General features: G+C 45.0%; 1 protein-coding gene across 6 annotated transcripts in view; it reads right to left on the reverse strand.

Moving 5' to 3' along the window:
- The window catches only part of MYO1D (myosin ID), a 356,514-nt gene that overhangs the window by 164,008 nt on the left and 176,704 nt on the right, over positions 1-15,802 (reverse strand). For 5 of the 6 annotated variants that reach the window (XM_037887148.2, XM_043536697.1, XM_043536696.1 and 2 more), the window contains exon 16: positions 13,110-13,317. In XM_037887148.2, the coding sequence (XP_037743076.1) occupies positions 13,110-13,317 (208 nt within the window). Of the gene's footprint in view, positions 1-6,232; positions 6,523-13,109; positions 13,318-15,802 lie in introns of those variants that run through there. The other variant, XM_043536698.1, reaches the window with a different exon arrangement.

A 15,802-nucleotide genomic window follows, 5' to 3' on the forward strand; every position in this document is an offset into this window, starting at 1 on the left:
ACTACAGGCCACTCAGCCTCACCTCAGTCCCTGGAAAAATCATGGAGCAGATCCTCAAGGAATCAATTCTGAAGCACTTAGACGAGAGGAAAGTGATCAGGAACAGTCAACATGGATTCAGCAAGGGAAAGTCATGCCTGACTAATCTAATTGCCTTCTATTATGAGATAACTGGTTCTGTGGATGAAGGGAAGGCAGTGGACGTGTTATTCCTTGACTTTAGCAAAGCTTTTGAAATGGTCTCCCACAGTATTCTTGTCTGCAAGTTAAAGAAGTATGGGCTGGATGGATGCACTACAAGGTGGGTAGAAACTTGGCTAGATTGTCGGGCTCAACGGGTAGTGATCAATGGCTCCATGTCTAGTTGGCAGCCGGTATCTAGCGGAATGCCCCAAGGGTCGGTCCTGGGGCCAGTTTTGTTCAATATCTTCATTAATGATCTGGAGGATGGGATGGATTGCACCCTCAGCAAGTTTGTGGATGACACTAAACTGGGAGGAGTGGTAGATACGCTGGAGGGTAGGGATAGGATACAGAGGGACCTAGACAAATTAGAGGACTGGGCCAAAAGAAATCCGATGAGGTTCAACAAGGACAAGTGCAGAGTCCTGCACTTAGGACGGAAGAATCCAATGCATTGCTACACACTAGGGACCGAATGGCTAGGCAGCAGTTCTGCAGAGAAGGACCTAGGGGTGACAGTGGATGAGAAGCTGGATATGAGTCAACAGTGTGCCCTTGTTGCCAAGAAGGCCAATGGCATTTTGGGGTGTATAAGTAGGGGCATTGCAAGCAGATCGAGGGACGTGATCGTTCCCCTCTATTCGACATTGGTGAGGCCTCATCTGGAGTCCTGTGTCCAGTTTTGGGCCCCACACTACAAGAAGGATGTGGAAAAATTGGAAAGAGTCCAGCGAAGGGCAACAAAAATGATTAGGGGTCTGGAACACATGACTTATGAGGAGAGGCTGAGGGAACTAGGATTGTTTAGTCTACAGAAGAGAAGAATGAGGGGGGATTTGATAGCTGCTTTTAACTACCTGAAAGGTGGATCCAAAGAGGATGGATCTAGACTATTCTCAGTGATAGCAGATGACAGGACAAGGAGTAATGGTCTCAAGTTGCAGTGGGGGAGATTTAGGTTGGATATTAGGAAAACTTTTTCACTCGGAGGGTGGTGAAACACTGGAATGTGTTACCTAGGGAGGTGGTGGAATCCCCTTCCTTAGAAGTTTTTAAGGTCAGGCTTGACAAAGCCCTGGCTGGGATGATTTAGTTGGGGATTAGTCATGCTCTGGGCAGGGGGTTGGACTAGATAACCTCCAGAGGTCCCTTCCAACTCTGATATTCTATGATTCTATGATTTATCTTAAAGAGAAGGTTAAGGGGTGACTTGATTACAGTCTATAACTATCTACATGGGGAACAAATTTTATAATGGGCTCTTTAGTCTAGCAGAGAAAGGTACACCACAAACCAATAGCTGGAAGTTGAAGCTAGACAAATTCAGCCCAGAAACAAGGCATAAATTTTTGATAGTGAGGGTAACTAACCATTGAAACAACTTACCAAGGGGTGGTTATGGATTCACTATAGGAATTCTTCTGGGGATGTTCTCTGGCCTGCGTTATACAGGTGGTCAGACTGGCCTTGGAAACTATGAATCTGTACCAAACATACTTCCTAGACACGCATCTACATTTATTGAAAAAAATTCCACCAACTAACCCACTTGGAAAATGCTGCTGAGGGGGGAATACCCAAAGATAGAGTCCTTGTAACAACAGTCCTTGTTACAGTAGAACAGCTCATTTGTTTCCCAAAAGGTTAATCATAGTGACAGAAAGACCACAACTACAGTAAATAACCTCAAAGTCCACTTCTTAAGAAGTACTGATCTAGTGAGTATAAAATCACCATTCAAGTTGTGTCACAGACTCACTGTCAAAAAGATTTTTTTAGTTTTCAAACAGAGATGACTAACATGCAATAAGTATCTCACTGTAACATCCTAGTCGAGGTGCTGGAACTAGGGGTGCTGGGGGTGCAGCAGCACCTCCTGGCTTGAAGTGGCTTCCATCAGATACAGGGTTTCGAACCATAGGACTGGAAGGCATATCGAGAGGTCATCTAGTCCAGGCCCCTGCACTCATAGCAGGACTAAGTATTATCTAGACCAGGGATCTGCAACCTTTGGCACGTGGCCCACCAGGGTAAGCCCCCTGGTGGGCTGGGCCAGTTTGTTTACTTGCTGCGTCTGAAGGTTTGGCCAATCGCGGCTCCCACTGGCCGCAGTTCACCGTCCCAGGCCAATGGGGGCTGTGGGAAGCAACGGGGGCCGAGGAATGTGCTGGCCGCCGCTTCCCACAGCCCCCATTGGCCTGGAGCGGCAAACTGCGGCCAGTGGGAGCTGCGATCGGCTGAACCTGCAGATGCAGCAAGTAAACAAACCAGCCCGGCCCACCCAGGGGCTTACCCTGGTGTGCTATATGCCAAAGATTGCCAATCCCTGGTCGAGACCATTCCTGACAGGTATTTGTCTAACCTGTTCTTAAAAATCTCCAATGATGGAGATTTCAAAACCTTCCAAGGCAATTTATTCCAGTGCTTAACCACCCTGACAGTTACGAAGTTTTTCCTAATGTCCAACCTAAACCTCCCTTGCTGCAATTTAAGCCCATTACTTCTTGTCCTATCCTCAGAGGTTAAGAAGAAAAATTCTTCTCCTCCTTCCTTGTAACAAACTTTTATGTACTTGTTTTATGTACAGTTTTGTTCAATGGCTTTCAGCATCCCTACTATAAAAACTGTTCCAACACCACTGATCCTAGAGGACATTAGGCACCTGTAGTTCTCATGGGAGACTTCAATCACCCTGATATCTCCTGGGAGAGCAATACAGCGGTGCACAGACAATCCAGGAAGTTTTTGGAAAATGTAGGGGACAATTTCCTGGTGCAAGTGCTAGAGGAACCAACAAGGGGGCAGAGCTCTTCTTGACCTGCTGCTAACAAACTGGGAAGAATTAGTAGGGGAAGCTAAAGTGGATGGGAACCTGGAAGGCAGTGACCATGAAATGGTCGAGTTCAGGATCCTGACACAGGGAAGAAAGGAGAGCAGCAGAATACAGACCCTGGACTTCAGAAAAGCAGACTTTGAGTCCCTCAGGGAACTGATGGGTAGGATCCCCTGGCAGAATAACATGAGGGGGAAAGGAGTCCAGGACAGCTGGCTGTATTTTAAAGAATCCTTATTGAGGTTACAGGGAAAAACCATCCCGATGTGTAGAAAGAGTAGTAAATATGGCAGGCGACCAGCTTGGCTTAACAGTGAAATCCTTGCTGATCTTAAATACAAAAAAGAAGCTTACAAGAAGTGGAAGATTGGACAAATGACCAGGGAAGAGTATAAAAATATTGCTCGGGCATGCAGGAGTGAAATCAGGAAGGCCAAATCACACCTGGAGGTGCAGCTAGCAAGAGATGTTAAGAGTAACAAGAAGGGTTTCTTCAGGTATGTTATCAACAAGAAGAAAGTCAAGGAAAGTGTAGGCCCCTTACTGAATGAGGGAGGCAACCTAGTGACAAAGGATGTGGAAAAAGCTAATGTACTCAATGCTTTTTTTGCCCCTGTCTTCACAAACAAGGTCAGCTCCCAGACTACTGCACTGGGCAGCACAGCATGGGGAGGAGATGACCTTTGTGGAGAAAGAAGTGGTTCGGGACTATTTAGAAAAGCTGGAGGAGCACAAGTCCATGGGGCGGGATGCGCTGCATCCGAGAGTGCTAAAGGAGTTGGCGGGTGTGATTGCAGAACCATTGGCCATTATATCTTTGAAAATTCATGGCAATCGGGGGAAGTCCCGGACGACTTGAAAAAGGCTAATGTAGTGCCCATCTTTAAAAAAGGGAAGAAGGAGGATCCTGGGAACTACAGGCCAGTCAGCCTCACCTCAGTCCCTGGAAAAATCATGGAGCATGTCCTCAAGGAATCAATTCTGAAGCATTTCAAGGAGAGAAAAGTGATCAGGAACAGTCAGCAGGGATTCACCAAGGGCAAGTCATGCCTGACAAGTCTAATTGCCTTCTATGACGAGATAACTGGCTCTGTGGATGAGGGGAAAGCAGTGGACGTGTTGTACCTTGACTTTAGCAAAGCTTATGACACGGTCTCCCACAGTATTCTTGTCAGCAAGTTAAAGAAGTATGGGCTAGATGAATGGACGATAAGGTGGACAGAAAGCTGGCTAGATTGTCGGGCTCAACGGGTAGTGATCAATGGCTCCATGTCTAGTTGGCAGCCGGTATCAAGTGGAGTGCCCCAAGGGTCGGTCCTGGGGCCGGTTTTGTTCAACATCTTCATAAATGATCTGGAGGATGGGGAGGATTGCACCCTCAGCAAGTTTGCAGATGACACTAAACTGGGAGGAGTGGTAGATACGCTGGAGGGTAGGGATAGGATACAGAGGGACCTAGACAAATTGGAGGATTGGGCCAAAAGAAATCTGATGAGGTTCAATAAGGACAAGTGCAGAGTCCTGCACTTAGGACGGAAGAATCCCATGCACCGCTACAAACTACGGACCGAATGGCTCGGCAGCAGTTCTGCAGAAAAGGACCTAGGGGTTACAGTGGATGAGAAGCTGGATATGAGTCAACAGTGTGCCCTTATTGCCAAGAAGGCCAATGGCATTTTGCGATGTATAAGTAGGGGCACTGCTAGCAGATCGAGGGACGTGATCGTTCCCCTCTATTCGACATTGGTGAGGCCTCATCTGGAGTCCTGTGTCCAGTTTTGGGCCCCACACTACAAGAAGGATGTGGAAAAATTGGAAAGAGTCCAGCGGAGGGCAACAAAAATGATTAGGGGACTGGAACACATGACTTATGAGGAGAGGCTGAGGGCACTGGGATTGTTTAGTCTGCGGAAGAGAAGAGTGAGGGGGGGATTTGATAGCTGCTTTCAACTACCTGAAAGGGGGTTCCAAAGAGGATGGATCTAGACTGTTCTCAGTCATAGCAGATGACAGGACAAGGAGTAATGGTCTCAAGTTGCAGTGGGGGAGGTTTCGGTTGGATATTAGGAAAAACTTTTTCACTAGGAGGGTGGTGAAACACTGGAATGCATTACCTAGGGAGGTGGTGGAATCTCCTTCCTTAGAAGTTTTTTAGGTCAGGCTTGACAAAGCCCTGGCTGGGATGATTTAGTTGGGGATTGGTCCTGCTTTGAGCAGAGGTTGGACTAGACGACCTCCAGAGATCCCTTCCAACCCTGATATTCTATGATTCTATGAACACAATATCCCCTAGTCATAAGTGATCTTACCTAGTTACATCTCAGTAAAAACTATGGGTATCATGCCTCCACTAGGATTTTACAATGTGATAGTTAATCTGCGTTAGTTATCCCACGTTAAACACACTTTTTTTAAGCAATGAAGACAAAAATAAAGGTTTCTCAAGGGAAGAAGACACAAGATGGTGACAATGAAAGCAAAATATTCCATTCATCATACTGTTGGTCACATTGTCTTCATTATCCAATTTAAGTGAATTCATAACTAGCACATTCTTAACCATTTATTAAATGCAAAAATTAGTATTGTTATTTTAAGTGAGAAGTCATGCACTTCAGAGGTTTCTCTCCTAATGACAACCATCCTGTTGCGCATCCTGTTTATTGTACCATAACACCATTTAGCATAAATGATAAGAGACTATGATGTACATTTAAAGGAAACAGGAAGCAAAAGTATGAGATGCAATGTGGGATTTGTTTTTGCAAATATTCCCCTTCCTTTTAAAAAGATAAAGCATCACAAACAGACCACAACTTGCGGTAGCCTTAAAACCAGAATTAAAAGTTTTACTACAAGTGCATGAGTGTGCACATTAAAATTTCCAGACTAATTGTTTGGCTCATTTAAAATCAACTTTGGCTTTTTCGGTTATTCACAACTGCCTATAATAATGGCAAGGTTAAAGTTTCTATCTTCAGTTTGAGTTTTGCTCTCGTGTAATTTGAATAATTGAATAATTTGAATAAAGGTGGAACATTTTTACTTACATAATTCAAACTTTTGAAAGCATCTTGTATAATAAAAGAGGTTGTTTAAATAACAAAATTCTATTTAGAAACAATTTAGTTCCTATATGCTCCCCTTCAACTTTGTTTCCTCCCTCACCCAACGAAAACACAATCAGTTTGTGTTCACTGGCTCTTGCTGGTTACTCTTTCCCTAATGAGTCAAAAATAGAGATTATGATTTCAGGTAAGGAGTATGCAGCAAGAAGCAAGTTTTCATGAAAGTATCCTTTCCAATGAAAAGCTGGAGGAGAAATACAGGAATTGTGACATAGAAGCACAACTGCCTCATTATTTTTCCGAGCTGTCAATGAGGCTTCAGTGCATCTTTAAGTCTGTTTGTTATGCTGATTATTCCTTCTTCTCCTCTGCCAACCTGCAAGTGCCCCATCTGCTGGTGAACACAGGACTGGCACATGAAGATGACAGCTGTTTGAACTGTAAACATAAGAGGATGAGGTTGAAGACCAAAATAAGGGGAAACAGAAAGGAAACATGTTATATGAAACAAGGACTTTCTAGACAGATTTCATGTTGTACAAAGTATTTTGTTATATTAATACTATATATAATTTTACTTATAATAAACTTCAAGACAACATCTGTTCTTTTACTGATTGCGTTGACAGTAGGCATTATTGATTCATTAGCATTTCTTGCCTTTAGCTGTAAGAAGCAGGATTCTAAAACAGCTTCTCCTTAGCACTCTGCAAGCAAAAAATCTCCTCTCTTCCGGAGGCAATTTGAACAACAAGTAAAAGAGGGGTGAATCAGCAAGGGATATGAGTTACAGACATGGAACTTGGATCACACACAACTACATTGATTCCTTTTACGACTTTTAAGGATAACCTGACAGCTTGTAGAGTACTCTGGTAATTAAAAGAAGCTTGTATTTTCCCCAGATCTCAGGTAAATGTTTGTAACTTATCAGGCAAATTAAAATTACACACCGCAATTTTTTCATGGGGTTGTGGAGTAAACTAAGAAAAAATACCCCACTCCTAGTCCTGCCTGTTTCAGGAGCATGCTCCAGAGGTAAAAACATTACTGTATTAGGGTGTTTATAATGGATGTCGTTTTATATCTTAATACACAGCCAGTCCCAAACCCAGCTGAAAAAGGAGGAGATTTGGCATCAGGTTGGCATTTGGCCACAAAAGTCTGCCAGAAACTGACATTATGGGTATGTCTACACTGCAGTTGAACACCTCAGGCTGGCTGGTGTCAGCTGACTCAGGCTTGTGGAGATTGGGCCGCAGGGCCATAAAACTGCAGTGTAGATCCCCATCATGGGGTCCCTGAGCCCAGACGTCTGCACTGCAGTTTTACAAACCCACAGCCTGAGCCCCACAAGCCCAAGTTAGCTCACATGGGCCAGCCGCAGACACTTAGCTGCACTGTAGACATACACTCTGAGTCCTCATATTAATCAAGAAAATAAATGGGAATTCTAGAAACAACACACAGTGCCTCCACCTGAGTGTTGTGGAATGTAGGTGAGGGCTATGGCACAGCTTTGGACAAGTATAATTAAAGAAGTTAGCCCAGAAAACTAAGATCATCCTGGCAATTTGGAATACTGGCATACTTACTGGCCATAGCATGGAGCTGGCAGAGACACTGAAAGAGGAAGAAGGTTTGGATAGCATGCACCCAGGAAACAAAAAATGGAAAGGGGAGACTGTGAATGTACTACTTGTATCCATTTTAAAAAGGCTTCCATTGACACATGCCACTCTACCTAACCTCTTAAATCTCACTCAGATGGAGAGGTAATTTCATAGAATATCAGGGTTGGAAGGGACCTCAGGAGGTCATCTTGTCCAACCCCCTGCTCAAAGCAGGACCAATCCCCAACTAAATCATCCCAGCCAGGGCTTTGTCAAGCCTGACCTTCAAAACCTCGAAGGAAAGAGATTCCACCACCTCCCTAGGTAACGCATTCCAGTGCTTCACCACCCTCCTAGTGAAAGTTTTTCCTTATATCCAACCTAAACCTCCCCCACTGCAACTTGAGACCATTACTCCTCGTTCTGTCATCTGCTACCACTGAGAATAGTCTAGATCCATGCTCTTTGGAACCCCCTTTCAGGTAGCTGAAAGCAACTGTCAAATCCCCCCTCATTCTTCTCTTCTGCAGACTAAATAATCCCAGTTCCCTCAGCTACTCCTCATAAATCATGTGCTCCAGCCCCCTAATCATTTTTCTTGCCCTCCGCTGGACTCTTTCCAATTTTTCCACATCCTTAGAATCATAGAATATCAGGGTTGGAAGGGACCTCAGGAGGTCATCTAGTCCAACCCCCTGCTCAAAGCAGGACCAATCCCCATTTAAATCATCCCAGCCAGGGCTTTGTCAAGCCTGACCTTAAAAACTGCCAAGGAAGGAGATTCTACCACCTCCCTAGGTAACGCATTCCAGTGTTTCACCACCCTCCTAGTGAAAAAGTTTTTCCTAATATCCAACCGAAACCTCCCCCACTGCAACTTGAGACCATTACTCCTTGTCTTGTCCTCTTCTACCACTGAGAATTGTCTAGAACCATCCTCTCTGGAACCACCTCTCAGGTAGTTGAAAGCAGCTATCAAATCCCCCCTCATTCTTCTCTTCTGCAGACTAAACAATCCCAGTTCCCTCAGCCTCTCCTCATAAGTCATGTGTTCCAGACCCCTAATCATTTTTGTTGCCCTTCGCTGGACTCTCTCCAATTTATCCACATCCTTCTTGTAGTGTGGGGCCCAAAACTGGACACAGTACTCCAGATGAGGCCTCACCAATGTCGAATAGAGGGGAACGATCACGTCCCTCGATCTGCTGGCAATGCCCCTACTTATACATTCCAAAATGCCATTGGCCTTCTTGGTAACAAGGGCACACTGCTGACTCATATCCAGCTTCTCGTCCACTGTAACCCCTAGGTCCTTTTCTGCAGAACTGCTGCCTAGCCATTCGGTCCCTAGTCTGTAGCGGTGCATTGGGTTCTTCCGTCCTAAGTGCAGGACCCTGCACTTATCCTTATTGAACCTCATCAGATTTCTTTTGGCCCAATCCTCCAATTTGTCTAGGTCCCTCTGTATCCTATCCCTACCCTCCAGCGTATCTACCACTCCTCCTAGTTTAGTATCATCCGCAAATTTGCTGAGAGTGCAATCCACACCATCCTCCAGATCATTTATGAAGATATTGAACAAAACCGGCTCCAGGACCGACCCCTGGGGCACTCCACTTGACACCGGCTGCCAACTAGACATGGAGCCATTGATCACTACCCGTTGAGCCCGACAATCTAGACAGCTTTCTATCCACCTTGTAGTCCATTCATCCAACCCATACTACTTTAACTTCCTGGCAAGAATACTGTGGGAGACCGTATCAAAAGCTTTGCTAAAGTCAAGGAATTACATGTCCACTGCTTTCCCCTTTCACAAACCCAGATGAATACAGAGGTTTTCCAGGGATTACTCATTTATTATATTTTATTAAAGGAGAATTAATGAACAGCATGCATTGTACATGCTAATGATTTGAAGAGACTATAATGACAATACCGTCTGCTCATACAGCACTTTTCATTCTTAAAGTGCTGTATATAATAAAAAGCCCTATGCAGGTACACAAATAAGTATTAGCCCCATTTTATAGATGAGGAGATAGAGATATTAAGTGACTTGCTCATCACACCTCAGTAAATCAGCAGTAGAAAGGATTAGAAATCAGGACATCTGGACTCCAATCCCATGCTCAAGGCTATGTTGCTTCTCTGTACACAGCCTACTACAGAGTCCCCCTCATATCAGGCTACTCTCAGGAGGTTCATATGCTACTCCTGGGGGGAATTTTGTGCCATTGAGCACGTGCAGAATTCATATCCCTGCAGATTTATTTTCTCCACAGAAAATATATTCCACCGGAGAGGTGCTGCAGTTATGTCTTTCACCCACGAGGGGCTGCTATGGCACCAGAAGAGAGGGCAGCCAGCTCACCATCCGTAGCAGTGAGCTACGGAGGAAGGAAGGAAGAGGAGGCTGCATTACTCACAGCGCCCTGCCTATGGGGCTAGGAGAGGAACATCAGAGCGGCCATACTAGGTCAGACCAATGGTCCATCTAGCCCAATATCCTGTCTTCCAACACTGGCCAACGCCAGATGCTTCAGAGGGAATGAACAGAACAGATAATCATCAAGTGATCAAGGAGGCATGGGGATGAAGAGGGGGGAGAAACAGGTAGAGTGGGGCACACGGGGCTGCTGGCTTCAGAAAGGCTAGTGGAGGGGACAGACTGGGATGGGGGCTGAATGGAGGTGCAGGGCCACATGGTGATGGGGAGTACAGGACCACATGGGGACTGGCAGAGGGGTAACTGAGTGGGGGTGCAGGGACACATGGTCCCTTCCAGTCCTATGAATCTATGGGGACAGGGGCAGATGTGCTGGGGTCAGCCAGGGTCTGTATCAGGGAGGCTCCCTAATGATACCTCCCCCCCCACCCACAGGGAAAAAACTATATTTCTATATTTCTCTCACCCACACCCAACAACCCTCCAGGTTCACTCCCATGCGTTTTGGCCCATTCTGTTTAACAGGCTTTAATTGACACACCTGCGTAAGGATTTTTATTACCTTTCAATACCTGTAATCTTTAAATCCAGACCAGCAGTCCCCAAACTTTTCAGCGTCTCACCCCCACTTACCCCTGTCTGTGCCCCACCCCCAAGATGGGAGTGAAGGCTAAGACTACAACAGGATTAAAAAAAGAATTAGACAAATTCGTGGAGGATAGGTCCATCAAGGGGCAGGGATAGTGTCCCTAGCCTCTGTTTTCCAGAAGCTGGGAATGGGTGACAGGGGGATGGATCACTTGATGATTCCCTGTTCTGTTCATTCCCTCTGGGGCACCTGGCATTGGCCACTGTCGGAAGACAGGATACTGGGCTAGATGAACCTTTGGTCTGACCCAGTATAGCTGTTCTTATGTGATGTGGACATGGGTGAGGGGGCCGAGGCTGGAACTGCAGCTGGGGGTGGGTCTGGGGCCAGAGCCGGAGCCACAGCCAGGCTGCAGTGGGGGCTGGCAGCCGGGCCCTGTTCAGCTCCCTTCCCGGCCCCGCCCCCAACCTTGGCGCCAGGCCAAGAACAAAACTGCAGCCAAGGCTGGGGATGGGACCGGGAGGAGGGGCAGGGGCAGGGCCGGGGCCAGCGGCCAGGCCCGCAGCCTGGTGCAGCTCTGCCTCCGCCCCCAGCCCAGGAACAGAGCCACAGCCAGGGGCAGGGCCTGGAACAGAGACGGGGCCGATGCTGGAGACGGAGCCAGGCAGAGGGGCTGAGTGGCACTCCCTTCTCACCCCACCATGGGGGCTGGCCCAGGCATGCCCCACAGTTTGGGGACCTCTGATCCAGACCTCTGATCCAGCTCACCTCCCATTTCCTTCAGCCATTTAATCAGAAATGGAAATTTATACACCAACATTTGTCAATAATGTGTTCTCCCAGTAATTTATTAACTACAGGGAAACCCAAATTGCTCAACCTCCAATGATAAGGAGAAACAGTAACTGGACATAGTGGCCTTGGATTTGCAAGAATGTTAGAGGTTATTCATTCAAAGAAGTGTCATGAACCTAAAAGGTTTAATTTAGTCTGACTGTCTTGCAAACCTATATAAGATATCAATAGAGAAATACAATTTTCAATTCATTGGGCCATTTAATAAAAATGGTGTGATCCATCTACATGGTTTACAAAGCTTTTGCAGTCTTTCTAATAAATGCGTACCATTCCATGGGGCTTTACACACCTCTATTGTAACTTCTAACACCCAAATGTCAGCGGCTACTATCCTCAATTAGACAAGTAAGGATCAAAGGCCCTGTTTATATCTCCCCAGCTCCAACCATGGGGATGTCTCACTTTCAAGACCTACTTCTTTCAAAATCTTGCCTTTTAGGCAAACTTCTTAACAACTCTTTTAGATTAGCATAAGAAATTTCAAGAAATTCTTTCCTTTAGCTTCTCTACAGTTGCAGAAGACAGAGGATGCTTCACTTACATAGAACTCAGTGGTATAAAATAAACAGGTGGCACCTGGACAGGCTCTCCCAAAATAATAAAGGCCAGCTAGGAACTAAACAACACAATGCAGGGAAGCTGAAATAATTTTATCAGTCCCTGATTTTTCAGATTAACAGGACATTGAGATAGAGACATGGAACTTTCAAGCAGGAAGAAATTTTTTCCCCACTAAAACGGAATGGCCCTGCTAGCCATGGGAGAATACCATATACATGCCAGCACATGCTCATCTGGGATGCAGGAAACCAGGAATGTGACTGAAACCCAGATCTTCCATAAAGCACTGGAGCTCTTTTTCGTAATTCACATTGCCTATGTTACAAAGCCAGATTGCTCCAACAGAAACTGTCCCAAAAACTCCTGAAAAGAATTCAGGAGACAGATAAGTCTTAAGTAAAAAGATTACAAATTTCTATTGCTTAGAGGAACATCTTCCATAAGCAAGAGTATCATATATCTCTGGCTGTTCCTCCTTGGTTAGACCAAGTCAGTGTAGCGCCCTGATATATCCAGAGCCATTCTGCTTCAACTTAGTAGTAACAGAATGTCAAAACTATTTACCCTAAGGATAAACACACAGGCCACCGAGTCAAACCACAAAGTGAACCTCTGGGCAAAGTGTGTTAATTTACTCATAAATATTCTCTAGGTCTCAAAAAGACCTACTTTTGTTGGAGATCTTACATTTTGCAAGGATATACAGCATGTTTATAGGTTCAACAGAGCACACATTATAACATATCAGGTCTCATTGGACTCTAGTTCATTTTATGTAGAAAAGTATAGAAAGAGCTGAATATAGCTTTTCAAAAATCAAATAAACTGCAATTCTGTTAAAGCTTTGTGCAGACTCATCACCTTTGTGAGATTACCTTGAGAAGGCTTGGTAAGGAGAGATGGTATTTTATGAACACTAAAATGAGGTTTATCAGTGCACTAAAGCTAACTTTACCTTCTGTAGGAAGAGGACAATTCTAACAAGCATCTTGGCATGCAGATCCTCCAAGGTGAAGAGCGTCCGTGGAGTCCGTATGAAAATCTTGGTCTTCCCATAGGCTACATCATGCTGAAACCCACAGCACTCAATCAATTTCTTCACAGCTTCTTTGTCTGAAGAAAGGTCATGGTTTGGCCAAGTAAATTCTGAGACCATCTTGTACCTGGATTAACACAAAAAAATTAAATCCATCAACTTCCCATCTGTGCTCCCAAGCCAACCCATAAACACATTTTAGAGTTTATCTTTTAGATTAAGATTTCAGTTCGCTGATGGCTGTAGGAACTTAAGATATTCTGTGGATGTGATGGGATTCCATGAGAAGTACAAAAAGGAATGCGAGAAGCAGAGCTGAGGATGGATGATTTGTGGAATACCAGTAAGAACTACCACAGTCACCCCAATAAGAACAGATGCAACATGGCAGAGCCCACCCATAGATCCTTGCAGGATAAGCAGATGCGCTACTCAACTCAAGTTATTTCTAGACTTTCCATTTCAACAGTTTTTAAACATTTGCTAAGAACAAAACCTTTATTTAAACTTATTTCTTTGCAGAAGTCAACTGAAATTGAGCTATGTACTTAATGTTTATTCAGAAAAACTGGACCTTTTTAAAATCCTGCACTCATCTCCTGCCCATCATTTCTGTACCACTCCCAGATTAGTTTCATTATGCTAGAAAGTGGCAAGCAGTTGTGTGGCACTCTGCACTCCAAAGCAGTACCCTGGCACCTCTATATTTACCATGGTGATATAATTATGATATGTTTGGTACAAAGTATGCCCCTTGTGAGGTATCATTTTAAAAGGCTTGATCTGTTGAACATTAATATCCTATTGGATTGTATGTGCTATCATTGTATGGGAAGTTATGAAGTCCTGCTATGTGTTTGTTACTGAAATATGGTGTAAGATTGGGAACACCCACAACCAGCCTTTCAGGTACAACAATGGAGTAGCTGATGATGGCCTAATAAAGTGAGTCCACACTCACAACAACTATCCTAGAAACTGTATACAATGGAGACTTCTCAGAGATAGCACGCAGACAATAGAGACTGCTTTCAACAGGTATGTTAGCAACAAGAAGGTGGTCAGGGAAAGTGTGGGACCCATACTGAATGTGGGAGGCAAGCTACTGACAGACTATGTGGAAAAAGCTGAAGTACTCAATGCAATTTTTGCCTCTGTCTTCACGAACAAGGTCAGCTCCCAGACTGCTACACTGCGCAGCACAGTATGGGGAGGAGGTGAGCAGCCTTCAATGGTGAAAGAACACGTTAAGGACTATTTAGAAAAGCTGGACATGCACAAGCTGGACATGCACAACTGTTCAGGAAGGACAGGCAGGGCAGAAAAGGTGGGGGAGTTGCACTGTATGTAAGGGAGCAGTATGACCGTTCAGAGCTCAAGTATGAAACTGCAGAAAAACCTGAGTGTCTCTGGATTAAGTTTAGAAGTGTGAGCAACAAGGGTGATGTCGTGGTGGGAGTCTACTATAGACCACCGGACCAGGGGGATGAGGTGGACGTGGTTTTCTTCTGGCAACTCACAGAAGTTACTAGATCGCAGGCCATGGTTCTCATGGGAGACTTCAATCACCCTGATATCTGCTGGGAGAGCAATACAGCGGTGCACAGACAATCCAGGAAGTTTTTGGAAAGCGTAGGGGACAATTTCCTGGTGCAAGTGCTGGAGGAACCAACTAGGAGCAGAGCTCTTCTTGACCTGCTGCTAACAAACTGGGAAGAATTAGTAGGGGAAGCTAAAGTGGATGGGAACCTGGAAGGCAGTGACCATGAAATGGTCGAGTTCAGGATCCTGACACAGGGAAGAAAGGAGAGCAGCAGAATACGGACCCTGGACTTCAGAAAAGCAGACTTTGAGTCCCTCAGGGAACTGATGGGTAGGATCCCCTGGCAGAGTAACATGAGGGGGAAAGGAGTCCAGGACAGCTGGCTGTATTTTAAAGAATCCTTATTGAGGTTACAGGGAAAAACCATCCCGATGTGTAGAAAGAATAGTAAATATGGCAGGCGACCAGCTTGGCTTAACAGTGAAATCCTTGCTGATCTTAAACACAAAAAAGAAGCTTACAAGAAGTGGAAGATTGGACAAATGACCAGGGAAGAGTATAAAAATATTGCTCGGGCATGCAGGAGTGAAATCAGGAAGGCCAAATTGTTGGATCATATTAAAGAAGTTCTGTATTAAAACCACAAATGAGTTTGATTCCCCATAGTTTAAATTCCAGGGTATTACTAATTAAGAGGTCTCTTGGTTTTTGGTACTGTTTCTCTCCCTCTGTGTGTGAAACTTGCAAGCTGCTAGTTGTGTTAGTACATTCTAAGACAGAGTCTGTTCTCAAAGCAATTCACAGAGACTCAAAGCAATACTCTAACAATAGAAACAGCACCCAGAGACTCCCCGCCCTTTTGTTGTATTAACAATTGTGATTAAAATAGAGATAGAGGATGTATGTGGATGGATGCTTGGTGTGGATAATAACTGAATGATCAGGGAGGTGCCAGCCTAAGAATCCAGTGTCCATCGGCTGAAGAAGGCGTCAAGTGGAAATAACCAGAGGACCCCCGGAGGGCAGACTGGAATCCACCCAACAGCCTCAAGAATGGGAGAACCAAAGA

The sequence above is a fragment of the Chelonia mydas genome, chromosome 27 (assembly GCF_015237465.2).
Source record: "Chelonia mydas isolate rCheMyd1 chromosome 27, rCheMyd1.pri.v2, whole genome shotgun sequence".
NCBI classification, from domain to species: Eukaryota; Metazoa; Chordata; order Testudines; family Cheloniidae; genus Chelonia; species Chelonia mydas.